Source organism: Desmodus rotundus, chromosome 10 (assembly GCF_022682495.2).
Source record: "Desmodus rotundus isolate HL8 chromosome 10, HLdesRot8A.1, whole genome shotgun sequence".
Lineage (NCBI taxonomy): Eukaryota > Metazoa > Chordata > Mammalia > Chiroptera > Phyllostomidae > Desmodus > Desmodus rotundus.
The window spans coordinates 41,946,051-41,973,139 of NC_071396.1; the positions used below are offsets into that span (position 1 = coordinate 41,946,051).

Sequence of the window (27,089 nt, forward strand, 5' to 3'; positions counted from 1 at the left end):
TGAGACTCAAGAAGCTTGTGCTTTAATGGGGAGAGGGGAGCAAGGATATTAATCACAGGGGTCCAGAGGGCAGGCAGCCAGGTGCAGCCTGGCCCAGACCAGGCCAGCTGGGCCGAGGACACTGGCTTCTGGCCCAGAGGGCTCATGTATAGGAGGCAGCTGGAACCCAGGGACGGAGGCCTCTTGGAGAGGAGGGCCAACAGGCAGCTAGAAGTCCATGGAGCTATGGGCCAGGTAGTCCTTGCGGCCGATGTTGCTGACCTGCTTGGTCTGCATCGCCTCGAGTTTGGGGCAGTCGGTGATCCGATGGCCCAGGCCCCCACAGAAGGCACAGCCGCGCTCTCCTGGGGCACAGGGTGCAGGGAGATAGGGGTCAGCGTGGTGACAGGGCCAGGCCCCCCACCCCGCCCCATCCACCGATGTGTAGTGTGTTGTTCCACGGGTGCCTGCCCCACCCCCACAGGACTCCTGCCTCCCATCTGCAGTCACCTCCGATGTCCAGCATGGACTCGTCCCCGCAGTGCAGCACTTGCAGCACTGGTGGCACCTTCTGCTTGGCCTCCAGGAGCAGGGCTTTGAGGTCCATCAGCACTGACTCGTCTACAGGGACAGCAGGGAACCATCAGGTCCAACCCAGGGCCCTATAACCAGGACCTGGAGGACTCGGGACAGCTGAGGTGGCCCTGGCAGCAGACTCACCGCAGGCCTTGTTGATGAAGGTGGTGGCGATGCCCGTGTTTCCCGAGCGTCCGGTGCGTCCGATTCTGTGCACTGCGGGGAAAGGAAACAGGCTCTGGCCCACTGCCCAGGCCTGGGCCCAGCCCACACCCCCGCCCCACGATCTCCCACCGTAGTTCTCGATTTCCTCGGGCATGTCATAATTGATGACGTGCTGGATGGCAGGGAAGTCCAGGCCCTTGGAGGCCACGTCTGTGGCCACTAGGACATCCTTCTTGCCCTCTCGGAATGCCTCAATGGCCTTGGTCCGTTCCTCCTGGTCTGGGGAGGGTCAGGTAGGAGCCATCAGCGTGATAGCAGGAGTTTGGGGAGTAGTGGCTAGCCAGGCAGGGCAAAGGGTTAGGAGAGGGGCCGCTATAGCAGCAGGGACCATGCCTACACATGCACCACCAACCTTTGCCCCCATGGATGGCCACCGCCTCAACCCCCTTGAGCAGCAGGTACTCATGGATGGCGTCTACATCTGCCTTCTTCTCGGCAAAGATGAGCACCTGTCCAGACAGGCCAACCCGTCGTGGGGACTGCCTCTACCCAGCATCCCCCACTTTCCCCAGAGTGCTGCCCCGACTGCCCCTCCCCTCATCCTGGGGGTCCTGGGCCAGCTTGGCTGGACGCACTCACGGGCGGGGGTGTCTTTTGCAGGCACTCGAGCAGGTACACCATCTTGGCCTCCTCCTTCACATATTCCACCTCCTGCCATCACAGGGGCCAGGTTAGGCGGACCTGAGGACAGGCTTACCAGTCACGGTCCCACTCACGGTCCTGGCCAGGAGGTGATCACAAGTCTCTTGCCACCAAGGGCTGGGCACCCTAAGAATGTTCCCTGCTAAGGGAATGAATGAAATCCCCAGTGCCCATGAGGTGGACCGCCCACCCCACTCCAATGAGCTTCAAGGGGCCTCATCAGGCCCGCCCTCCGTGGTGAGATGGCCGCCAGGACTTGCCCACCTGTATGACATCCAGGCTGGCGGCTCCGGCGCGCCCCACGTTGATTGTGACGGGCTTTACCAGGGCGCTCTTGGCAAAGTTCTGTATCTTCTTAGGCATGGTGGCACTGAAGAGCAGGGTCTGCCGCTGGCCCTGAGGAAGGGGGGAGCTGGGGCTGAGCGCATGTGGGGGCTGGGACAGTGGCTGGGCAGCTGTGCCCTGGCCAGGCAGGGACAGGCACCTTAAAGTAGGAAAAGATGGTGCGGATGTCGCCCTCGAAGCCCATGTCAATCATGCGGTCAGCCTCGTCCAGGGCCAGGTAGCGACAGATGTCCAGGCTGACCATCTTCTTTTGCAGTAGGTCCATGAGGCGCCCAGGGGTGGCCACCATCATGTGCACGCCACTGGGGACCGAAGAGAGACCTGAGGTCAGAGCCACCTGCTCAGCCCCACCTAAAGGCCGGCACTGCGACTTCCACCCTCTGGCCTCCTTCCTGTCTCCTCTTCATCACTCCCACCACCTGGCCCTATGCACAGCACACGCCTCTCTGGGGGCGCGCTGCAGCCTTCTCGACCAGTGCTCTCTGTGCTGCAGAGCTCTGCCCACTCATGTGGTCACCTCTGCCTGGCAAGCCCTCCCTTCTCCCGGGCCGCTCCCCTTGCCCCAGGAGGGGCTGTCCTGAATCTCACGTAGGCCTCAGCCCACACTCCCCCAGCTCCCTCTGCAGGCCTGGAAGGGCTCGCTTTCCTGGTGCGCTGAATCCAGCTGTTCTGTGTCGACATCTTCCCTGAGACTGGGAGTGCCTATCAAACACAGTCAGGGAATGACCTGACTGACCCTAGATAGCTGGTGGTGTCTGCTGGGGACGGCACTGTGTGGCAAGGGCACGGGTCCAGCCCTGTCCAAGTGCCCAGCCTCCTTGTTGGACCACACACTGAATGACTGTACCTTCTGGGACACCCTGGGCCCCCACCTCTGTGTCTTCTGTCTGCAACGCCCTGATTCCCTGACCTCCCTGATGCCTCTGTTCCATCTGCTGCGTCCCCACAGCCCCTCCTCACACGCCCCTGTCCCACCCCAAGTGACCTCTTCATGACACTGGGGACTCCTTTGAACTAGGCCTCTGCCAGGGCCTGCAGAGTGGCTAATGCAAAGGCTGCATTAGCTTATCCAGGGGCTTTGGGGAGGCCACAGGGCAAGGGGCTCTCATGCTCACTGCCGGATGGTCTCCATCTGCTCTTTGACAGACATGCCCCCGATGCAAAGAGCGCAGCGCAGGAGCGGCGAGCTGTCCTCCTGCAGCAGGCGGCAGTAGTACTCCAGGATACCGTGGGTCTGCCGGGCTAGCTCGCGCTGCAGATACAGGGGCGTGGACTGGTACCGGGGGACAGTCTCCTCGGCGCCCTGCCCTGCGGGCCAGCCTATCTTACCGAGGGGCAGATGATGAGTCCATAGGGCCCTTCACGCTTGGAGAAAGGCAACCTCTTCTCTTGTTCCAGGCAGAACATGATGACGGGCAAAGTGAACACCAGCGTCTTGCCTGAGCCCGTGAAGGCGATGCCTATCATGTCACGGCCGGACAGACTGTCGACAAAGGACAGGCCTGCAGGTCAGCTTCGGCGGAGTGCACACAGGGACTGCTTCTCCGGCTGCACAGCCGCTCCTGCCCAGCCGCCCTCCTCAGGGCCCTGGGTCCGCACTCACATGGTGGGGATACCCTGGATCTGAATAGGTGTTGGGTGGTGGATGCCCTTCTTCTTCAGGCCTCTCAGGATGGCTATGGAAGACAACCCTGACATCATCCACGTGTCTCACAGGGCCTCACGGGGCCCACAGCTGGTAAAACTGCCACTCTTTCCGCAAGTTACAAATGATGAAACTGAGGCCCCCAAAAAAGGGAGAGAGGAAAAGAAAACTGACAGACAGACCTGTTCAAAGCCCCTAGGATTCACACCCAGGTCTGTCTAAGGCCAGCTCCACCTGCTCAGTGAAGGTCCCTAATGGCACAGAACAGTGAATACGTTCAGCTGGCACAACTGGAAAAGGAGCCTGAAGAACCCCCTGGTCAAATCACCATCCCCAGTAGCCACGGTGTGGCTGCTGAGTGCAGTGGGGGCTGGCACACAACCTCACAGATGTCTGGCTGTCAAAGTGTGGTGCCTCTCCCACGCCTCACGCACCTGCGGGAAATTTCATCTCCTTGAAACTCTTGATGGGCGGTGGGATACCATCCCCTTCCACCAGGATGTGGTACTTCTTCCGCACTCGCTCGTGCCGCTCTTCGGACATGCTCAGGACGTACCGGGGAGGTGTCCAACTGTGAGCGGGTAGCAGGGGTCAAGGGAGGCCTTGGGCATAGCTGGCTTTGGCACGTCCCTGCCAATCTCTAGCCACAAACCGTTTATTCTACATAAGGGTCACGGCTTTTCCACAGCCTGGAAAGGCATACCTGGTCTTGATTGGATCATCGTAGGTGATGCCCTTAGCCATCTCCTTCACTGACATCAGGGCTGCGAAGAGAGGTGTGGCTCAGGGCTGGCTTCTGGCTCCCTGAGGCCAGGCCCCTTGAGATGGAACACGCCTGGGGCTGGGGGAGGAGGTTCAGTCCACCACCTCCCTGCCCCCAACTACAACCCTACCTCGGCCCTCAGCCACACTCTCCAGGATCTTCTCCTCTTCCTTCAGCTGCTTTTCCTTGGCAGACTCCTTGCGGGCTGAGAAAAAAGGCAGGCGATCTCAGACACCAGAGCAATGCACCAAGCCGAGCCTCCCATCGCTGCTGATCCCACCTTCAGCCTTCTCTTTGAGGTGCTGGTGCTGATCCAGGAGGCTGACGTTGGATTGAGGGCCCAGCGGGATGTCGTCTTCATCTCCCCGGTGGTCACTGCCACTGTCCTGCTGCTCCTCCTCGGCAGCTCCCTTGCGTCTTCGCTGCAACAGCTTCTGGAGCTGAGGTTCCACCAGCGTCCCTCAGAGCCGAGCCGAGCCCAACAAAGAGCGGGGCGTCGCGCCCAGGAGCCTCTCCCGAGGTGCAGAGCTGCTCTACCCCTCAGATTAGGTCGCCAGTGCCTCGTGAGCCTGGGGGCCACGCTCCCGTGTGCTGACACTTCACCGCCCCCCGCATCCCAATGCGGAACCCCGGCCCCTACCCTCATTCCTCCTGCGACCCCCGGCCCCTCACCAGCAGCTGCCGGCGCTGTCGCAAAGGCACATAGGGCACATAGTCGTCGTCGTCCTCATCTTCCGCCTCGGAGCGGCTCCCTGCGGCAGTCGCCTCGTCGGCACGAGCCCGCTGCGGAGACACAAGAGTCAAGACCACTGCCCGTCCACGTCTTCACCGCGGATCGCCACCCGCGCGGACCCCACCTTCGCTCCCACCTTCCGCTCGGGTTCCGACTCCATCCTTTTCTGTACGCATGCGCCCCACAGCAAAAAAAGAAAAAACCCCGCCTTACCTCTGAGATCCAACCAGAAGTGAAGGAGCGGCCGTCGGCGCCTAGCAACGACCTCTGAGTGCCGGGTCGCGCCGAGGGACAAACTTCCTCCGAACCGCCGTCCGGCGACGCGGCGTTAAGACCCGGCTGAAGATGAAAGCGTCAGGCAAAGCACTGTGGGATGCTGGAGGATTGGAGCATGCACTAAACGCTCAAACCAAACCGGGTGGCGGGGCAGGCACCCCAGTGAAGACCGCGGATCCCGCCAGGTACTCAGCCTCGGTCATAGAGTGACGTCATCCCGCTCACCCCCGCCGGCAGACACTGCGCTCTCTAGTGGCCGGGGAGCTCCGGGCCCCGGCCTGTCGGGATCCTGTCCGGGTCTCCTGCCTGCAGGGCCGAGGGGGCAGGGTGCGGTTTGTGGAATGAATGACTCAAGCACTGCCGCTCTGACTCGTGTTCTCGTCAGTGAGACACGTTCAGGGTAGAGAGGGGTAAATAAAATGCTGCCGACGGTGGTTTTTAACCGAAGATCTGTACATATATGTGTGTAAGCGATGACGACCGTAAATGCTGTGATAGAGCTCGGAGGGGCCCGGAGAAGGCTTCCAGGAGGTGGGGAATCTCAGCAGGTAGTGGGGAGGAGAGGAAGAAAGGCCTCCAGTCCAGCAGGAGTGGCCTAGGCGCGGGCAAGTGCGGATTCCCGGGGAGAGATCACTCGGCCCACTTGGCGTGGGGTTAGCCAGAGCAAGGGTTGGAGAGGTAAAGTGGACCCAGAGCGCTGACTGTCGGAGTAAACTTGTCATTGGGGACGAGTTTGGGAGTGATGATGGGTCAGGACCGCCCTTTCTTTCTTCAAGTATTTAACATGAACATGGGCTGGGCATCGTGCAGCACTGAAGCAGATAAAAGATGAGCAAGACACAAACTTGGCTTGTGAGATTATGAATTTGTTGAGAGAGAAAATATAAACCAGACTTGAGGTTAAGGACAAGTATCAAAAACCATGGTACCACTTTTGGAATTCTCACAAGGGCAGGGCAAACTGATTCTCATTGTAAAAATGGCTTCCCAACTGGGAAGTGAAGGATGAGCGGGACTTATGAAGGAAGTATAACCTGGGGAGAGGGAAGTATGTGAGCAAAAGTCAGGAGATCTGAGGGTGCCATGCCTAGCTACAGACTGAGAGGTTGTAGGTGTGGCTGGAGTGAGCGCGGAGCAGTGGCCAGGCACGGGAGAGCCCGGGAGGCCACTCACAGAAGTCTCGTATCTGTGGCAGTAGTACTGCTTCAATCCGACCCGCAGTTCTCACGCCAGGCAGTCTTCTAGCTAGGGCTGCCGGTCCCACGGTCCCACGGCGGGGCAGGAGGCTGGTGCAAGTAGTGAGTTTCTGTATTTCACCGGGGTGTGTCCATACTTCCTTGGGGATTAGGAAAGGCCAGGGGCCGGGGATTGCAACGCTGTTTCCCTTTAGAAGAGGAAGCTGGCACTGCCAGCCCGCCCACAGTGGGGCTCAACCAAGTGGGGGGTGGGGTGGGAGGAGGGAGCGGGTTTCGATCCAGCTCCGTAAGGAACCCTAGTGACTGTGTGTCCACCGCCTTCATCACGCCCCACATGAGCTCAAGTCAAGTGCTGGTTTTAGCTGAGAAAACCCCACTGGGGACAAGGAGTTGGGACACACACGTGTGTGAGGCATTTTTGGCAAATCTGCACAAAAATCTGAATTTACAGACCTGACCTACCTGCCGGGGGTGGGGAAGGGGAGTTTGCTTCACTTTACAGAAGGGTTCATTTCCTCTTAACTTTCAGGTACTTAAGCTTTGTCTCATTCCCTTTGGAAAGTCAGATGCAGTCTACAAACACTCCATCTACCCTCCCCCCAACCCCCATTTCCACGGACTACTCCAGGACACCCAGGCTACAGGTGCACTGCCCAAGGCCTCAAGCCTTCCCCAGGCCCCTTCTCACATCTGCCCACGGGCCAGGTTCCATTCCTCCAATTCACCCTCTCAGAGGGGGAACAGACGCAGCATGGGGGAAGGCTGCCCCCATTTGAGGCCCCTCGAGTGGAGGAGGGACTGCCTCGCTCCAACCCTCTCAGCCTGGCTGAAGTCACCAGACTTCCCTGTCTCATCTTCAGTTCCATCTACAGACGTCCCTTCCACAGTCCCACTTAAACAGCTGCAATTAAGTGGAAACAATGCTGCCAGACCACTGACACAGAGCATGTGCCTACCATGGTGACTAAGGCCACCCCATGCTTCTGATTACGTCCCTCACCTCACCCCTGCCCCGCCCAGCAAATGACCCACACACACACTCTGTGTCCAAATGTTGCTTTATCTTTCGGCAGGAAAGATCTTCACAGTATCAAAAGTAAAGAATTAAAAAAATAAAATAAAACAAACAAAAACAAAAAACCAAACACAAAAAGAGCAGTGTTGGGCCAGCAGTACCATCAGCCCCCCACCCACAGGCCAGCCCCGCCCCCGGGCTCTGAGTGTGGAGGCTGCGTAGCACCAGGAGGCGGCTCTGTGGCGGTCCTGAGGGGCCCCGGCCCAGCTCAGCATCCACTCAGCTTCTGGTTGGTCCAGGATGGCAGAAGCGGGGTGGGTCTTGGGCGGGGGGGGGGGGGGGGGGGGGGCGATGTGGAGGAAGAAACTGTGGACCTTCAGCCGGCAGGTGGGTGTCTTGGGACACCCTGAAGACGCTGGACCCGGCAGGGGCTGAGGAAACAGAAGGCAGTGGCCGCATGGTGAGCAGTGGCCTTCCCATGCCGCCTCTGGGTCCCCACGGGTACCCACAGGGGCTGGGACAGCTGCCTCCTACGTTTGCTCCCACGGACTTTCTCAGTCTCCTCCAGCAGAGGATGAAATGGAAATGAAGACCCTGTCAGGAAACAGCCACAGCCCTGGTGTTCTACCCACACATGAACTGTCACCCCAGATCACAAAGGCGGCGGGACCACCCCCAAGGAGCTCCAGCAGCACACCAGCACACCCTTGCCAGGCTGCTGTGGGGAAGAGCCCCGCCTCTGGCACACGCTCTCCTGGGGCCAGGCAGGGGAGAGGCCACCTCTGCACTCAAGACACACAGCCTGGCTAGTCCAAGTCTGTACCAGCAGTTCTGCCTTCTCCTGCACTCGGGGCTGCCAGTCCTGCTCTGAGGAGGGTAAAGGGCAAAGGAGATTGGGGGAGGGAGCATCTCCCTTCTTGGGAAAGAGGTCAGCCAAAGAGGGAAAATATGGCTGGGGCTTTCCTGGATGACAGGGGAACTGGGCCTATGGGAGGAGCTGTACCCCTTTTTCTCAGAAGGGCTAACAGATGAAGGTGAGTCCCCGCCACTTTGGCTCCAATGGAGGTGGAAAAGACAGGCAAGAGGGCACCCTGGTGCTGGCAGCAGCCCTTGGGGATGTGGATGTCTCAGACTGACAAAGGGTTGGGGAGCCCAGCCCCGCAGAGCAGCAGGGCAGAGGCAAGTCTGCGGGCAGCCTAGACTCCAAGGCAGCACTAAGGTGCGAAGGAGCTCAGCCCCGCAGGCTGTCTCTGGGGAGCTGAGCCAGCACCCAAAGGGGCGGATCAGACCCCAAATGGGAAAGCAGGCTTAGCCAAGGATCCAGTGGTCTGCCGCCCCGGCACTGCAAAGAGGAGGAGGACAAGTGAGGTCCCCTTCCGGAGGTCCCTGGGCTTGGCTCACCTGCCCCTGCGTCCTGCTCCCGCAAGGGCACTGTGTGGTCACCAACCAGAAGAGGCCTGACCCCAGACGCAGCTCGGGGCTGAGATACAGCACTGAACACAGCATCAAAGCCTGCCTGCCGGCCACCCTTCTCTTCTGCACTGTGGCTCTCAGCCCAGGGCCCTCTCGAATCCTGACCTCAGTCCAGAGCATCACTGGTGAATAACTCAGCCAAAAGGGACTGCACAGATGGCCAGGAGGGTGACCAAAGCCCAGTGGGGGGCCAGGTCTCTTCTTTCAGGAGGCAGCTCTGCTATCAATTTCCCCATGGAACCTATCCTGTTGAGGGAGAGCGCCCACCAACTCCTCCGTACCCAAATGACCTCTGAGGCCTGGGCCTAACTTGGCAGTGCCTCACTGCTCCCTCGGGGCCGACCCTGGTAGCCTGTGTGGAGGAGCTAGTGAGTTTCACCCCAGCAAGTGAGATTCAGCCCCGAGGCTAATCAGGTCAGGGGTGGGGGCAGCGCTCCGGGGTCCACGGTTGGCAGGGCACTTTGGGAGTCCGGGAAGTAGAGGCCCGGAGGAGATGCCCTAGGGGTGGCAGTACAGGAAGAGGCCCTTCAGGAGCATGGGCAGGAGGGCTCGGAGGAGGGCCTGGCTCAGGGAGGAGCGATGAAGGGATGGAGGCCTGTGCCTCTGGCGAGCACAGCCCACTCTGCCGTCACTGGGGTGTTCAGGGCCAGGGACCCCAGCCCCCAGTCCAGCTCCCTGTGCCTCAGATAGTGCAGTGGTCTGGTGGACATAGAAGCCGGCGGAGCATTGGGAGGGGCACATGTGACTTCTGGGGGTCTCTACCTCACTGAGCTGCGCTGGGAGTGGTTTTCTTGAGGCTGAAGTTGGTCCAGTTCACAGCCACTTTCTGACGTGTTTGCTTTGCAGAATCCAAACAGAACCTGCCAGGTTTGGGGGATGACACAGCAGAAGCACCATCAGAGGCCACGTCCCTGCCTCCCAGCCCCACGTGTCCTGGTCTTTACAGTCGGTCAGTTCTGCACAAGCCCCAGCTCCGGGGGGCTGAGGGTGCAGCAGGTATGGGGGCTGCACTGGCTGGGGGCCTAGCTGAATGGGGCACCCACAAGCCCAGGGGACAGTGTATGAAGCCAGGTGACACTGCCTTAGGATACCGCCTCCTCCTCAGCCTGTACTTGACTCCAGCCCTACTGGGCTGCCTTCCGTCCCCTTGAAGGCAGTGTGCTTCTTGCACCTCAGACCCTTGCGTGTGTTGACCCCACTGTCACAAATGCCCTTTTGCTCTGCCAGCCCGCTCACACCTGTTCCTCAAGTTTCAGCCTGGTCTCCAGCCCTCAGACCGCTGCCTGGCTGCCCCACCCCTCAGCTCCCTCTGCAGTCCCTCTTCAAGCCTCCTCTGGCCCGCGGGGATACTGTCCCCTCACCTAGCCTGTTCCATGCACCTCCGCCCCAGAGCGCAGCCCAGGCAGAGCAGAGGGAACACAGGGAGCAAAGTGAACGGCGCTGGGAAAAAGCCCTGGTTCTTGGGATCTGACACACACACCCCTCCTTCACATGGTCCCTTGAACCTTCTCAGACGCCTTGTCCTGTCAAGTGGCTACCTGGGCTCCCGGATGTAGGCTGGTGGGGATAAGCCTGGGAGGCGAGAGGGGCCTTTCCGAAGGGCCTGGGTGTAGGCAGGCCAGCAGGTGGCCCCACACCTACCTCTTGAAGTACTCCACCTCCCGGTCAGTCTCATCCATCTCCACCCCATCCATGTCCTTGGGCAGGAACACGTCGTCTAGGAAGACACAGCCAGCAGGGCTCAGTGCCCACAGCCAGGCCGCTGGGCCAGCACCGCCCGCACACAAGGCCTGCCCTCCACCCCTCGGACCGGCCGGGTGGGGGCCAGCCGCCGCTCCTGGCGCACTCACCCAAGGAGGCGGCCGCCTTCTCCTGCTTGTTGCGGCTCCGGCGGCTGCGGCCCTTGCTCTGTGGCAAGCTCTGTGGCCTTGCTGGGCCTGGAGGCTGCACAGACTCTTGTTGCAGAGGCCGTGCCTTGGCCTCCCCTGGCCAGTTTCGCCAGGAGCTGCCCTTCTCCTTGTCAGCTTTGGGGCTGCCAGCCCAGCCTGGTCCTGGCCGGCTCCCTCGGCTCCCCTCTGTGACCTCAGCACAGCTGCCCACTTTGGGAGGCTCCGGAGCCTTGCCTGGCTGCTTGGGGCTAGAGGTCCGGCCCTTAGCACCGGCAGCCTCTGGGCTGGCCGAGGGCTGGGAGGCTGGACTCGCCTCACTCTTCTTGGCCTGGGCGCCCTGTCTCTTGCCTTTCCGCAGCTTCCCACTTGAGGCTACAGGCTCAGGCAGTTCCTGCTTGCAACTAGGAGCTTCCTTTGGGCTTGGTTCCTCGGAGCTGGTGTTGCCTGGCTTGGGTGTTTTGACCCAGATCACCCGGGACAGGTTGGGCACGGTGTTGAGTCTCCTCACTAGCCCATTCTCAGGGATGATTCCGGGAGGGGGGCCCCTCACCTCTGTCCATGGTGGTTGGGGGCCTCTCATTTCTGCCCACGGTGCAGCTGACTCACTTGGAGCTTGTGACGTGTGGTTCTGAGGGGAGCCCAAAGTCAAAGGGGACAGGTCAAGGTTGATGTCAGGCCGGCGCTCTGAGGAGCCATTGAGGTTCAAAGCGGGTAGACTCTGGGTCTCTGGCTCAGCAGCCCCCTCCTTAGAGTAGCAATTGCTGTCCACGCCGAGCTCACACACACTGAAGCTGGCACGGATGGAGTCCTTGACAGTGTTCTTGATCTCCTGCAGGCGGCTGCTCAGGAAGCTGTTGACCCGATCTAGCTCCTGGTCAGGCCACTCCAAAAGCCTGTCCCTGGCAGGTGCCAGCTCCCGGTTTCCAGAAACACCACGATTCACCTGCTTTAGAGCTTCTGCTGCCAACTGGGCCTTCTCCTTTTCCTGCCAACAGAAGAGGCAGTTTCAGCAGGGGCCTGGCAGCTGCCAGGCACAACATGACACTTGACACACCAGCCTGGGGCCCAGCTCTGCCACTAACTGGCTGGAGACAGGGCCTCGCAATCCTGGCCTGCTTGCCCAGCCTGCGGGAGTGCTGATGAAGAGCGATCGGACAGGTTCACGTCCTGGGGGTGGAGGCAGTTACACCCAGAGGACAAGGTTTTCACAGCTTGTTCACCCAGAGCCCCGGAGTCGGTCCCAGGGCCTAAGAAGGCTGGACTCCAAGGGGTGGAAACAGCTCGTTGGACTTTGCCTCCCAGGCCTGGGCAACCCACCTATTGGTTGAGTTTTAGGTGGACTCGGCGAAATGAGGATGATAATGCTGGGATGAAGAGTCAAGCGGGGACGCATGTGAGGAAGGTGGCTGCTGCAGAGGCATTCCCCCCAACCCTGCAGGTTGTAGGGAAAAGCTGTGCCGGCACACGGGTCCCCCAGGGAGGAACGTGGGGGCTGTGAGGCTTCCGTGGCAGATGCCACGTGCAGGTGCCACTGAAGAGGGCCAAGTCCCACAGGAAGGCCACTCACAGCTCAGGTGGCCTCAAGAAACCCAGGCCACGCCCGAAGGTGTGGCCCTGGCATACAACAGACAGCCCCAGGGGACCCCAGACAAGATACGAAAGCAGCCCCTCTGGCCAGCTGCAGCCTGGAAGGCTAGGCCTTGTCCGTCAGTGCGAAGAGACAGACCCGGAGACTGAAAGGGCAGGTCTGTGGGCTAAGTAACAACCCCCCGCCCAACTTCATGGCACCAGGCCTTCTGCGGGGACAGGGGACAGACGCCAAAGGCCCACGGGAAGGGGTGGCGGTACTGCGCCAGGGGCTGGACACCTCCCACAATTCCACGTATTTCCGGCTGATCTGGGACTGAAGGGAGAGAAACAGGAAAAGGAAACTGGGGAGAGAAACGAGGGCCTGCCACCACCTCGGAGTCTACCTAGAAGGGGGGCTCCGTGGCCCAGCGGGCACACGTGCATTTCCTTCTCTCATCTGTTGTGAACGCCGGCTCCGCGACCGACCAGGACCAGCACTGTGGGGCCTTGGACAAATCACTCACTCTCTGTGACCTGCGCTACCCCACTTAGAAATTTGAGAGAAAAACCACCTGCCTCTCCCTCACAGGGTTGCCGTGAGGACACACCTGAGAGGGGGCGTGTCCTTCTCCCCAGGAACAGGTAAGGCTGTGCCTTGGCACTGCGGTGCTCAGGTGAGGGGGCGGCTCAGCCTGGCGCAGCATGTCCAGCCATGCACCGTGGAGTTCCAGGCCACAGGCAGGTGGTGAGGCCACAGGGATGCATAAAGGACCAGAAGGCCCTTCTCTTCAATCCTCCCCTGTACCAGAACACCTTTGCTGTGCTTAGAAACTGAGTTCCATGGGGGATTTCATTTGCAGAAGAGAGTTCTGCTGCTAAACCAAGATGTCTGAAATGGGTGCGGACGGGGTGATACAGAACCGCGTGGAACTTCAGTGGTACGAAGGGGAAGACACGGACGTGCATTTTCTGCCGGGCACCGTGAGCTCGGGACGTCCCGCCAGCTGTCTCACCCAGTCCTCACAAGGGCCCTTGTCGCCTCATTATCCTCAATTTATAGATGGGGACACTCGACTTTGGAAAGAATATGGAACTGGCCCAAGGTCACATGGCTCGTAAGTGGCAGTGTTGGGACAGCACCCCCAGCTGGCTGTGATCTGCGGAAGTTCTTATGTTTTCAGTGCTGTCTGAGAGTCGTCTCATGACCACTGACTTGCAGGCACAGGGCTGGGCCCCGAGGAGACAGTCTCTGCACGCTGATTTCGCTGTGCTGGGGGAGACAAACATGCTAACAGGCTGTTTAATTCCGGGTGCCAGGGGCAAGAGCGATAGGGAAGAGAGCACAGGGTGCTCTGGGAACCCAGACTGGGCCAGCAGGCCTGCTTCCCGGGGCAGGGTCTCCCGGAGCATGACGGTGAGGAGTTATCCTGGAGAGACTGGGACAAGCACTCTCCGGGTTGCAGAGCAAGTGGAAAGGCCTCGAAACGGAAAAGCACACGATCTTTAGGGAATGGAAACCGCTGACAGACACAGCTGGAGCCCACATTTCTTCTGGGGGGTGGGGGTAGGTAGGAAGGCCAGAAGGCACAGAGTGAGATGAAGCTGGCAAGCTGAGCGGGCGCTAGACCCTGAAGACCCCTGCAGGCCACGCTTGAGTCTGGGTGCAGTTCTGAGGGCTGCATTCAGCCACTGAAGGCTTTGAAGTGGTGGTTGTAGGGTGGGGAGAAGCGGACAGCCTGAGCTACTCGGGAGGCGGCAGTGCCACGATGCTCAGTGAGGGGTGTTGAGAGGAGATGAGCCATGAAAACCACCCGACAACTATGCTGCGGCGGCAGCTCTGCAGACAGGACGCTCACTCTGCTGGACCTTCTCCCCGCATCGCTCCATCTCACTCTCGCGACAGTCTGAGTTAGGTTCTACTGTTCTATTCTCACTTTATGGATGAAGAAACTGAGGCTTGGAGGCTAAGTGATTTGCCCAAGGTCATACAGCAAGGGTGGCAGAGCCAGGTTTCAAACTGAAGTCCAATTCCAAGGCCCGCTGCTCCCTCCCGGTCACCACGATGCATTTCTCCCAAGACGGTGCCCAGGCTCTGGTTCAGGCGGCTGGGTGGATGGCAGCGCATCAACTAGACAGACGGCGGCGGCGGAGGAAGAGGCCTCTCGGAGAAAGACGACAAGCTCAGTTTGGATGTGCTGAGTCTGAGTGTCTGCGGAAGTTGTGAGGAGGTGCCTGGTAGCAGGAGTGGACATCAGTGTGATGTGCGGGGAGGAAGCAGGTGGCCAGACCAAACCCAGAGAGACACTATCTAGGTGGCTTTTCTTTCCCAGGGAGGTGTCCTCAGGGGGAGGGTCAGGCAGAGGAGGAGGAGCTCACAGAAAAGAGGGCCGAGAGGGAGGTGAGAACTGCGGTACACCCAGCACCCCCACCGCCCTTGCCCTGCGCCTCCCAACCGAGTGGAGGTGCCAAAAAAGATGACGTCTGAAAAGGAGCACACACACATGCAATGCGAGGTGCTGCCTAGGGGACACAGAAGGTGGCACAGGTGACCATGCACTGGAGGCTCTCTGGGGTGTGGGGTGGAAGGGAGCTCGCAGTGAGATGGGAGAACTCACACAGTGCACGCAGGTCACATTTGTGAGGGACTCGGCTGTGATGAGAGGAGAGAGACAGGAGTGAGACAGAGGCTGTATGCTCAAGGGACAGTTTGCTTTCCAAAGCGACCTGGGCACAGCGGGCAGCTGATGGGAAAGAGCGCGGAGGAGAGACTGCAGGCACAGCACTGAAGTCAAGGGTAGCCTGAAGAGGCGAGAACAGACCGTGCGGGCGTCTGCTAGGAAAGGGGTAAGCTATCCTCACAATGGGAAGAGAACTTTGCAAGTGGCCTGGGGAGAAAGACGTTGAGAGAGTGCCTGTCTACTGGCCTCATTTGAACAGGAAATGAGGTTATTTGCCAAAAAACAAGGTGGGGGAGGGGAAAACTGGAGCTGGAGAAGAATGGAGGTCTGGCAAAGGGGCCACAATGAAGTGACAGGAGCAAGAAGACCGGGGCGCTCCAGAGGCCTGCTGGGCAATATGGGGGCTCGAGAAAGCAGGAGGTCACGCAGCCCGGGTGTCACAGACAGACTTTATTTGCTGCTCTCCTTGAGGTGTAGAAGGGGAGAGGTGCGTCGGGTTCAAGCCCAGGGCAGCAGTTTTTCTGAGGGGCCATTAATGCTAGGGCAGCGGGGCGCGGAGTGGACAGTATTGGTAAGGGAGCGAGTAAATGATCTTGCCTGGTCCGGGAAGAGGAGAAAGAGGCAGGTGACAGTCTTCAGTGGATAAAGAGTGGTTGGCAGGTTGCAGGTGACAGAGGCGGGGGTCGGTTCCAAAGGAGCAGGGGAGTCAAGGTCTGGAAATAGGCTGAGGAGGCAGAAAGACACTGGGTTTTATTCCTCCCCCGAGGTGGGACCGAAGAGCACTCTGCTGGATGACCCTGGGGCAGTGGGGGGGTGGGGGGGGTTGTGTTCTGGTGGATAGCCACGTCATAAGGCCAGGAGGGGGCGGAGGCACAAGGGGAGGAGGCTCACATATAAACAGGTAGTGGCTGCCATCCCCTATTGCGGGGCACACAACTGCTTGCTTCCGGGGGACCCTGGCCTCTCACCGGGCTGGGCAGACAGTGGGTGTGCAGTGAGCTGTTGAGCAAGTGAGCCGTGTGTGATGAATGGTGGACTAGAGAGATGTGCGAGGTGTAGCAGCAGTACAGTGGGAGACGGGACCTGAGCGAGGCTGCAAAAGAGGACGCACCTGGACTGAGCTCAGAAGGAAGTTGTCGGGAGGAAGAGGAGGGGAGAGAAAAGCGCATTACTGGTGACGGAGAAGATTGTGCAGCACACCCACATTCAGGGAAAGGACACCAGGCCTGGGAACTGTGAAGTGTGCCGGCTGAGACCCAATGGCCTAAGGGGCCAAGAAGGGCCAGAGTGACCACTGCTGCCCACCCGACACTTCTGGCTGGACAATACTGGATGAGAGGAAGAAAGTGCAAACCACTTTCTGAAGGCAGTGGTGGTCCCCCTTGGCTCCCTGCTTTGGGGTGCAGGGCAAAGGTCCCGGTTTGTCCTCTGGGCTGTAAAAAGGTGGAGAACCACTGCTGCCTTCCAGGGCACTGGGGCTGTTTGACCACCCGGGACCTGGAGCTAGCTGGGCGTCCAAGCCAATCTCCTTGGCTGCTGGGCTTCCAAGTGTGGCACCAGGCAGACGCAGCTGGGGGTGGCAGGCGAAGAAGTAATGAGGCGGCAGGGGACCAGCCACCAAGCCCTGGGGCTCGTCTGGCACCAGGGCTGCCCGGGAAGCGCTCACTGGCCTCAGCCTGGCTCACTCCCACGGCTCCAATTACATCTACACATTGGCAGCGCCCAGCCCCACCTCCATCTCCACCTGGGTGTCTTGTGAGAGCTGCCGAGGCAACTCGCCCCAGCTGAATTCCCGTCTCCTGCCAATCCCATCCTCACTCAGTGAAAGGCACACCACCCTGCCCGTCACCCAAACAAACATCTGGGACACACCCCTAACTCCTTCATCTCCCTGTCCTGTGATCAGATCACCAGAGCCTGTCTCTTCTGCTCCCTCTGAAAAGCCATCTCTCCTGCTCCACCCCACCATCAATCACCTCTGTCCTGGCTCTCGGCTTTCTGGCTGGGAGTGTCACCCTGCCAGGTGACCGTCCATGTCGCCGCACAATGACCCTGGAATACAGAATTAACCAAGTTTACTCTTTGACTAAAGCCCTAAAGTGACTCCCCTCAGCTGCAGGGTCAAGTCAAAGCTCTTCAGCAGGGCATGCGAGGCCCTTCCTTGCCTCCACTGTCCGTCCTGCATTTCTTGTGCGGGCCCTGGACGCACCGAGATGCTGTGTCTGTGCTGTGCCCGCTGCCAGGACGGCCCTGCTGGTGCCCGTGCACTCGCTCCCGAGCCAGCCTCTCGGTGTGGCCATTGCCAGCAAGCCCAGACAGGATGGGGGGCTTCCCTCAGGCCAGTACTCTCACACACCAACGTGCTTGTCCAGTCTGTGTCAGTCTCTCCGCGGCCCGAGCTTCTCCAGCTGAGAACTTAACAAATGCTTTGGCTCCCAGCACTTGCAGTGTTTTCTGAATGAATAAATAAATGACTGACTGACCGAAGCAAGTCCTGAGCTTGGAGGAATCCAGCAAGCTGCGTCTGAGGCCAGGACTCCTTTGTCTTCCAGTCACTGGGCCCCCGTCTCCCTGACCCTGATGCCTCCCACACTCACTCAGACACCCCCTCCCCAGCAGTGAGCCAACGTCTCTGGCAGCCAGCACCATCGCCCCAGAAGTCTTGGGGGTTGGGGCGAGGGATTCCTTGGGGAGAAGAGGTGGTAGAGCTGGGCTCCCCCCCCACACCCACCTTCTTTTTCAGCTTGTGCCGGGCCCGTTTGGCAGCCCTGGCGCTGTTGGGGGCTTTGGGCTCTGTGCTGTTGATGAATTCCAGCAGTTCATCCACATCTCGGTGGTCCACGGCGGGCTCCCCCGGGATCCCGCCCAGGGCGCCCCCCTTCATAGGCAGCTCCTCTTTCCGCCTGGTCAGCCTCGAACGGAGCTTCTCTCGGATCTCGGTATAATTCCGACTCGTCGGGGCAGCGGGTGGCTGGGGGAGGGGAGGCGCTGATGTTACACCCTGGGCCTGGGAAGCCCGGAGCACTCCCCCCCGCTGGCAGTGAACATGTGGTGAGAAGTGAGACACCTGCTCTTTCTACCAGAGCCTCAGGGGCCAAATGGCTGCACCCCAACCGGGCGGGAGCCAAGGCAGCGGTGCGTGGAGGGCGTTGGGGGCGCACTGGCCTGGGGGCCAGGAAAGCAGGTTTGAGCCCAGGCGTTGTCACTGGGAAGATGTATGTATGACCTTGGGCAGGTCACTGAGTCCGTGAGCCTCAATTCCGTCCCCTCTAAAATGAGGGTAAGCCCTAGCTCAAAGGTGACTAGCACCACCATCACTTCCATTTCTTCTGCCCTCAACTGTTCTCCCCTAGCGGTGGCCCTTCCTCTTCACCTTAGCAGACTTCTGCACTGCTTCCTCCCCCTGTCCAGAGACAGCTTGTGCTCTGCTCTGTGCCTCCTTCCTGGCGCCATCTGTGCTCACGGCCTGTCCCTCGGCTGGCTCTCACACCTGGGGGACTGAGAGCCTTTGCTTCCACTCTGCCTCCATCACGCACAAGCCTTCACTTCTCTGTGATTACACACGTACACAAACTCCTCAGAATCATAGCTTTCCTCTCTGCCATTTCCTGTCCTTTCGCCTAAAGAAAAAAAGTTAATCTTAAGAGAAACCACGGAAAGAGCAACGGTAGCAAAATATTTAAAAATCCCCACCTCACCACTTTGCTGTGAGGATAGTGAGCAGACGCAGGCGCAGAGACTCCCAGGCCCCAGTGTGGTCACTGTCCCCTTGAGCAAGGGGTCTCTGGGGAGAGCAGGCACCCTCCGGCTCACCGCGGCCGGCCCCCAGCCCTCTCTGGCCTGGGCAGGCCCACTCACCGCATTGTGGCCGAAGAACTCGCAGTAGCAGCAGTCACAGAACTTCCCATCTCTCTGGTGGGCGGAGGACGAGGTGCAGGAGCTGCGCTCCGAGCTGCTGTCCTCTTCCTCGCCCAGCCCCTCATCTGCCTCGCAGGGCTGGGGCAGCTGGCAGGCCAGGCCGCTGTGTGTAAACTTGTGCCCCTTGCACCCTGGGTCTCTGCTGTCGGGGGAGACAGACAGGCCCACGGGTGAGAGAGGGCAGGGAAGGAGCAGGCCGCAACAGGAACCTGGGGAACAGCAGCCCCGCCATCCCTGTCCCCGTGGCCCACGAAGGCAGTCCAGCTGCGTCAGTCCCTCACAGGAACAGGGCCAACACCCTCGCTGTCCCCCAGGGCCCAGCTCAATGGCATAGTTCTGGAAAGGTCCCGCAGGCCCTCTGCCCACACCCACGTGACACTCCAGGACGGCACTGTGCATACCTCTCCCCACCCTGCCATTGATGACACTGTGACAATCCGTTTGCCTGTTTGTCGCAGACCAAATGCACGCTCTCCAAAGGCAGGGATTGCGCCACTTCTATTTGGGTCCCAGTATGTAGCATAACGACTTTGCACACAGTAGGTGCTCAGTGTGTAGGTGTCTGAACAGATTAGTGGCCTGATGGCTCCCCTGGAGCATCCAAAGGTCAGCAGGGTCAGTCTCCAGTGGGCACAGCTTCCTTAGCCACGGGGCTTTGGGGTTAGGAAAGCAAAGGTGGCTCTCGGGCCCCCTGCTGTTTGTGCAGGTACTGTACTCAGCATGTTCTTTAAAATTTTTTTTTTTATTTTTAAAAATTATTGATTTTGGTGGGTGGGGGGCAGAGAGATCAATCTGTTGTTCCACTTGTTTATGCATTCATTGGTTGGTTGCTGTATGTGCCCTGACTGGGATCCAACCTGCAACCGTGGCGACCCAGATGACTCTCTAACCAACTGAGCTACCCGGCCAGGGCTCAACTTATATCTAACCATTTCCAAGGCCTGCAAAACAGGTGTCGCCGTCCCCACCTTGCAGCGGAGGAGGCAGGCTCTGAGTACTTCACTGCTCTGCTCAAGGAGCAGTAGGACTCAGCCCATGTCTGTCCACAAAGTCCACGCTCTCCTACTGCGCTGCCGACTCTGGACTTGAGGAAGCACGGGGCATCTTGTAAGACAAACTGGCATCAGCAGTGGGAGCCAGGAGGAAGGGCGGGGTGGAAAAGGAGGGGAAGGAACCATTATCAGTGGTGCTTAGCGAACCTCAATCCAAGCTGGCCACTCTTCATCTGTCCCATCAGCAAAATCGCAGCGCCCAGTGCCCCCGAGAGTATAGGGACCAGCACCCACACACTGGTGCTGTGGCACGTGAAGAACTGTTTGGAGAGCAATTTTTCAGTGCATTTAACCCTTGTTAAAAAAAAACCAAACCAAACCAAAAATTGATATCCTGACATCCTTTCAAATGAGAAATTTTTTTCATTCTGAGGGATCTATTCTGAGGAGAAAAATCCAAACGACGGAAAAAGCTTTAGGCAAAGACACGTTTGGAGACGTTATTGATAACATGGGAATGACTGACTGTCTGGCAGCTGGGGAATGGTAAGGTGCACCTGGGGCAATACCCTCCCGCCCCTGGAGCCGAGGCTCGGAAGACCACACAGGAGCCTGACAGGGCTGCGTGGAACCGCCGACGTACGTGGGGGACAGAGAGGGAACCGCTGAGAGTGGCGGGGTTTCAGAGCGGACGGCTGTAAACGTTTAAGAAATACAGGTCTGTATTACAGTACAAAAAACAGACATGTATCTTCTCCACAGAACAGTGTCTTTCGAATATATAGTCCTATAACCTTTCTCAGTAACTGGAGTTACTTTGGCCTCTACCTCAAGGATGGAATTCCTAACTCAAACAGATTTGGGTGCAACGAAGCTTATGACAGCCTTGTTTATGATGGATAAAGCCATCATAAGCGAATGATAAAAATAAATCATGCTGGAACTACGTGGTGAGACATGAGGTGGCCATTGGAAAGTACTTTGAAGAATTTTAACTGGGGAAATGTTCGTGGTATAATGTTAGAAAAATCACTCCACAGAAATTACACAGAACAGGGACTGGCCCTGGCCGGGGAGCTCGCGTGGTCAGGGCGCGCTGTCCTGATACACCGAGGTGGCAGGTCCGATCCCTGGTCAGGGCACACACACCGACCAACCAATGAGTGCGCCGTAAGGGGACAGCAAATCAGTGTTTCTCTCTCTCTTCCTTCCTGCCCTCTCTAAAATCAATATATAAAATTAAATAACAGCAACAAAATACAACGGCCCCACCCACCCAGGGACCAAATTAAGTCACACACAGAAATATCAGGAGGACTAGACTGCAGAATTAGGAGTTTATCTTTAGGCTGAGGACATTTTTTCTTTAGATATTTCTAAATTTTTCCAAATTCTAAAAAAAAAAAAAAAAAAAAGAAGTCAAACATATTTCTTTTAAAACTGCAAAAACTATGAAAAACATAAACTGAGCCTACCCTTTAAGTTCCACCCCGAGAGTTGCCTTTGCAAAGTTTTCCAAAACTCTAAGCCCAAGTCAGCAGGGAGCGCGTCCTTCAGGCTGCTCACTTACCTGTGAGTGCTCGGGAGCTGCTGCGAGCTCGGTGGTGGGAGCAGAGGCCCGCCGCAGTGCCCGCCGCAGTGCCCACTACAGGGGTGGCTGCACCCCGAGAAAGAAGGTGGCATCTTCAGGAGCGGCATGCTGGTGGAAGGCAGGTGGGGGCTCTGACATGCCCCTGGGGCGTGTGGCACGGTGGCAGCGGCAACAGGGCATTCTGAAGCCTGCGCAGGGAACGGTGCTGTGGGGGTGGTGGGCAGCAGGTGTGGGTGGGGTGGGGAGCCAAAGGACCCAGAGTGAGAGGGAAGCAGCGACGCTGGCTGGGGGTGGTGGCCAGTGGGGCTGTTAGGCGGAGCGGTGAGGTCTGAGTGCCGGCGGTGCTCTGAGATGGGGAAAATCTCACCTGTGGGCACACGGGGGAGACAGGGGTCAGAGTGGGAGCCCGACACCAGGGAGGAGAGCCCAAGGGCCTGCTGCCCCAGCACCTGCTTCCTGGGATCTGGGCACAGACCCTCAGCACAGTAGACCCAGGAGCTTTTGGGAATGCCTAGCATGCCAGCTTGGGCTGCACAGGCCTGAGGGACAAGGCAGCAGGTGCACCAGCCCTACGGAAGGACCACACACCTCTACTGGGGCACAAGCAGGGGAAACGCACTCTGCCCGTCAAGGTCTCTCTCTCTCTCTAGGAGCAGCAGGCTGAGGTTCTGCCTCTGGGCCACGGGGAGTGAGGCAGTAGGTGTGCCAGACGTCCTGGTGGCCCCAGGCTTCAGAGAAGAGGGAAAAGGCGTTCATGACTCTCTCTGGTTTGTGCATCAAAACAACTGGAAGTATGTGCTGCCCAACTCTCAGATGAGGGGCAGCATCGCTCTGAGATCTCAGCCCCTCCGCTTACAGGGGACAGTGATTCTGTATCTGCACAGGGCACCAACAGACCACAGTTCTTTCGTTCCGTCTCTGAGGGCTCCCTGGCTCCGGGTCGTAAGAAGGTATACAGGGCTGCGAAACAGGCTAACAATCACGGCAGCTTGCACTGCCGACCTCTAGTGGATAGAAGTGCAGCCTTCTCTACCCACCCCTCAGGAGGAGAGAGGGGGCCTAGATGATGAAGGCAGGCAGGTCCTCTGCGCTGCTGCAGGGGCAGGGGTTCAGGGCTCTGAGTCCTCATTTCCTAAAGGACTTAGCCTTTACTTTCTATTTAACTCCTCTTTCTATTCCTCCCAGACTCCACTTTTTTTTTCCTTAAAGACTTTATTTATTTATTTTTAGAGAGGGAAGGGAGGGAGAAAGGGAGAAAAACATCAGTGTGTGGTTGCCTCTTGTGTGCCCCCTACTGGGGACCTGACCAGCAACCCAGGGAGGGTTGGGCCCTGACTGGGAATCAAACCAATGACCGTTTGCTTTGCAGTCCAGTGCTCAGTCCACTGAGCCACACCAGCCAGGGCCCAGATTCCACTTTCTATTCAACCAGTGCTCCCCTGGACCCCTTCTGGCTGCGATGGGAACCGTTACTGAGCCGACAGCAGCAGTGTTTTCAACTTCAGAGTCCTGGGGAAGGAACGCCCCTCTGCTTCCACCAGAATAGCTCTACGTTTACTCAAAAATTGATCTTCTGGTTTGTTTGAACCAAGTGGCTAGGAAAACACAGCTTTCCACATTTATGAGGTCTGTCGGTCTTCTGAGCTCAGAGACTCACCGGGGATGGAAGGAGGACTCCCGAGTGAGCCGCCCGGCACGGCCCCGCTGGAGTGTGGGGAGTTCCAGAGGCCCGAGAGCTTATGTGCTGACAGGAAGGAGCTGGGATCCCAATCCCCTGAGTTCCCATGGCAGGAGGAGGATGAGGACGACGACGAGGATGAGGACGATGATGAAGAGGAATGAGAGTCACCCCCACAAGACTGTGATTTGCAGGATGTGTGTGACAAGGAGATCTGGAGAACAGGGAGGAAAAAGGCTCGCGATGAACCAGCAACATCAGAGCAGACCCCTGCTGCCTAAGCTCACCCAAGAGCGCTGCCTCCTCTAGGCCCTGTGCTGTGGCCAAGGCTCGATGCCCGCAACTCCAGGTGCCAGGGCACCTGTGGGCCACACCTCGGCTAGGAGGGGCTGTGCTGCTCCCAGAGAAGTAAACTGGGTGTGGATACTGGTGAGAGGCTCTGGGGGTGGGGTGGGGGAGCAGCGGGCACAGAGAATGCCCGTCAGCTGTGGGCCTTTGGGGGTCCTGAGAGCTGCCAAGGAGAGGAGGGTCTGTAAGTCAGGAGTCCTGAAGCTGAACTGATCCTGTTCAGAGTAAAAGAGAGGGGCTGGCGGGGAGTGAGAAAGGAGGGCAGTCTGCTGTGAATCAGGAGACGGCAGACCTAGGTGGCTCCCAGCATCTTGGAGGCCTTCTAAGGCACACCGCAGACCCTCAAACTGACCTTGCCCTCTATGTCATACTGGTTGGCTTCCGAGCTGCCACAAAGCCACAGGTAGCCTGAAAGGCAGAGGAAAGGGGCAGGGTCTCCATCTACCAATTCCTGTGGGCCAGCCCTCACACTGCAGACTCTGCTCGGGGGCTGGGGGCTGTCTGCAGCCTCTCTTCTCCCCCATGAGCCCAAGCCACTAATGCTGTATGGACACAGCCCGGTGGCCTCTCAGCACCCGGGCACGGGGGCCACCGGAGAGCCACCTCAGAGAACAGGGAAGGAACAGCTCAACAGCCTGGCTTTGTGCAGGCAGCCTGCTGCACTCAGGGGCCTCTTCACAGTGGGTACCTACCGCCACTGCGTGCTCGGGACCTGTCTGCCTTTCATCTTCCTCCATGCTCCTTCGGCAGCTCTGGCAGACCCACAGTGGCATCTCGCCTAGGAGATTCTTCACAAGCTTTGGCATGAAGTCGGGGGGCAGCTTCTCACCCTGCAACACCAGTCCGTTTTGGGAAGGGCCTTCTTCCCAGCCTTTGCGTTCCCGATGACACAGCAGGCAGCAAGTCTGCACAGACTGGCTGGAGGTGTGGGGAACCTGCCCGACAGACAGAAACAGGGTTTCCCAGGAGGGGAAAGGCTCCACTCAGAAGTAATATTAACAACCACAGTAATGTCCCGTATTATGTGCCACGCACTGGGTTAGGCACTTTATATATATAATTTTAACTCTTGTAGCAGCTCTGCACAGTAGGTGTTGTTATTCCCATTTTTTAAAGATGAAGAAACAGATTTTAAAAAGTTAAGTAAGTTGCCCAAGGTAACAGAGCTAACAAGTGGTTGAACTAGGATTTAAACCTCAGTGAAAATGATTCCAGAGCTCATGCTCAAATGCCCTAATGCCCCTACGGTCCCCCAGTCTTGCGGGTTAAAGCGAAGACGACCTTCCTTCTCGGGCACGTCTGGGAGAGGCCACAGCCCTTGGGCTGTCGGTGCAGGCTCCAGACCATCCCCACCTGGAAGGGAAGAGCACCTCGGGCAATGCGAGTGTGGGAGGACGTGTGGGTTCCGGAAGAGCTATGTAATCCCAACTAGAGCAAAGCAGCGTTTTGGAAAAAGGGTTTGGACAGTTAGTCAACAGGCACCTGCTGAATTGAAAACCTGAGCTGGAGAGAAGGTAAGGCAGACCCTGATGCTTCTGAGAAGCAAAAGGTGTAGTGAAAAGAACCTGGGAGCTCTGGCTGGTGTGGCTCAGGGGACTGAGCGCCAGCCTGTGAACCAAAAGTTCGCTGCTTGATTCCTGCGCACGCAGGGCAGGTGCCTAGGTTGTGGGCGTGTGGAACTCGGCTGATTGATGTTTCTCTCCCTCTCTTTCTTCCTCCCTTCCCTTCTCTCTACAAATAAGTAACATCCTAGGAACACGGGCTTTGGAGATCAGACCGACATGCACTCTAACGCCTGCCGGACCACATTATTAGCTGGGTGACCTTGAGCAAGTCATTTAACCTCCCAAGCTCTAAGTCCCTCCCCACCTCGCAGAGCTGTGAGGCTCGGTGCGTGAACAGGGAAAGTGCCCAGCTCTGTGCGTGCCCACAGTGTAGTCCCAACACACAGTAATTCTTACTTGCACTTTTTTTCCTTTTAGGAGAAACTTGACGTATATATGTTTATAGGTTTTCTTTCACACTGAGGGGTACCAACTAGGAGACTTACTGGTTTTAGTGACCTCGATTAACTGCTTTTCTATATCCTACGACTTTGTAGTCCCCCTCACTCTGGCAGTGGGCTTGGTCACGTCCCTTTCGCTGGCCTACAGGATGTTAGCAAATGTGCTGTTGGCAGAAGCTTGAAAGTGAGTGCACTTCGACCTGCTTCCTCGCATGGCTGGGCTTGCTCGCTCCTGCACCTCTGCCACGTCACGAGCGTGACCAGGCTAGCTGTTGGCGGGACGTGAGAAACGTGTGAAGAAAACTGAGTCTTTCTGGCTAATTGGCTGGTAGATCAGGCACATGAGTAAGCACAGCCGAGATCTGCCAAGCTGGCCCTGATCCGCAGAAACCCCCAGCCAACCCAGAGACTCAGGAGCAGTAGTAAGTGGTGGTGTTTTAAGCCACTAAGCTGTTTTTTGGGGGGTGGGGGGGGGCCACGTTGTTACATGCAGTAGTTAACTGATATACCTTCCAAACTTGCCCTTCACTAGGTAACAGGGATTTGTAGAGGGCTAAGCAGAGGAATAATAAGGGTATCATACTCATACTACCAATAAAATTAATGCCATCACCTTTTTTTTAATAACATCATCTTTTCACAGTGAGTTCGCATCAGCGTATCCGTAAATCTGTCACATTACAATTACACTGACCTTGGTCCCTGATTTTTAGGGGAAATAAGGGACCAAACAGTAGTACTAGGGACGTACGGAGACACTTGGGGAGGTATACGGACCTTGGAAAAGTATAGCGGGGAAGAGAGAAGTTACATGTGGAACTCACACAAGCTACTAGGAGTCCACGCATGCTCTGCCAAGGGAGCATTGCAGTGAGCCGGGCCGTGCTCAGCGGCAAATGCAAGAGGGCACAGCCTCCAGCCCTGGCCGGTGCGGCTCAGTTGCTTGTAGGGTCGGCACATAAACCGAAAGGTTCTGGGTTCCTTTCCTGGTCAGGGCACGTGCCTAGCTAGGTTGGGAGCTTGGTGGCATATGAGAGGCGATCGATGTTTCTCTCCCTCTCCCCCTTCCCCTCTCTCTAAAATCAATAAGCATGTCCTCAGGTACAGATTTAAAAAAAAGCTTCCCCGAACCCATGGAAAGGGGGAAAGGGGGAAAGGTGGATGGGTGGAATGATGGTCAGAGAAGTCACCGCAAAGGAGGCCTTTTGCAAACCGTGCCCAGGAACTTCCCACAGCTACATGGGGCCCAGGTGGCTGCAGGGGTGGGGCAGGGTGGGGCAGCCGGAATCGCCCTGGGCCCTTTCCCTGTAATGGCGATGACCGGTCTTAAAGCAAACACCTGGACGTGTAATTTTACCGCAGCAGAATTTCATTTCACTTGGGTGTTAGATTCTGAAGTTACTACATAGGACAAAAATCTTTTATGAGTAAAATGATTCTTTAAATTCTTTGCATAGCCTGTGAAGTGCAGCATATCTGTTTCAGGTACGACCAGGAATTCAAGTGCGTAACACACAGTATCTAGCAATACGTGATTTTTCTTGTTTCCTCTT

General features: G+C 57.9%; 2 protein-coding genes across 4 annotated transcripts in view; both read right to left on the reverse strand.

Moving 5' to 3' along the window:
- DDX41 (DEAD-box helicase 41) lies at positions 1-5,098 on the reverse strand. Its single transcript, XM_024577808.2, has 17 exons — positions 5,045-5,098; positions 4,848-4,958; positions 4,456-4,615; positions 4,306-4,380; positions 4,116-4,176; positions 3,847-3,983; positions 3,371-3,443; positions 3,097-3,250; positions 2,883-3,019; positions 1,907-2,069; positions 1,687-1,818; positions 1,360-1,431; positions 1,133-1,229; positions 850-999; positions 700-771; positions 490-600; positions 1-344 (listed from the first exon to the last, which is right to left on the reverse strand). The coding sequence occupies exons 1-17, from the start codon at positions 5,066-5,068 to the stop codon at positions 208-210; spliced, it is 1,866 nt and encodes a 621-aa protein (XP_024433576.1). The 5' UTR covers positions 5,069-5,098; the 3' UTR covers positions 1-207.
- Positions 5,099-7,420: 2,322 nt separating this feature from the next.
- FAM193B (family with sequence similarity 193 member B) overlaps positions 7,421-27,089 on the reverse strand; it is a 31,217-nt gene continuing 11,548 nt past the window's right edge. The window contains exons 2-10 of one of the 3 annotated variants that reach the window (XM_024577809.4): positions 24,224-24,466; positions 23,163-23,397; positions 21,485-21,872; positions 18,863-19,064; positions 17,736-17,975; positions 10,719-11,742; positions 10,510-10,585; positions 9,631-9,728; positions 7,421-7,826 (exon numbers count right to left, since the gene is read on the reverse strand). In XM_024577809.4, the coding sequence (XP_024433577.2) occupies positions 9,632-9,728; positions 10,510-10,585; positions 10,719-11,742; positions 17,736-17,975; positions 18,863-19,064; positions 21,485-21,872; positions 23,163-23,397; positions 24,224-24,466 (2,505 nt within the window). In that variant the 3' untranslated portion in view covers positions 7,421-7,826; position 9,631. Of the gene's footprint in view, positions 7,827-9,630; positions 9,729-10,509; positions 10,586-10,718; positions 11,743-17,735; positions 17,976-18,377; positions 18,555-18,862; positions 19,065-21,484; positions 21,873-23,162; positions 23,398-24,223; positions 24,467-27,089 lie in introns of those variants that run through there. The other 2 variants (XM_045185694.2, XM_071219483.1) reach the window with 2 other exon arrangements.

Excerpts from the sequence above, each read along its gene's own strand:
- DDX41 (XM_024577808.2), bottom strand. The coding sequence starts at position 5,068 with ATGGAGTCGGAACCCGAGCGGAAG. Across the intron at positions 1,432-1,686 it reads CCAGCCTGGATGTCATACAG|GAGGTGGAATATGTGAAGGA; the intron begins GTGGGCAAGTCC and ends CTGTGATGGCAG. Across the intron at positions 772-849 it reads CGAGGAAATCGAGAACTACG|TGCACAGAATCGGACGCACC; the intron begins GTGGGAGATCGT and ends CTTTCCCCGCAG.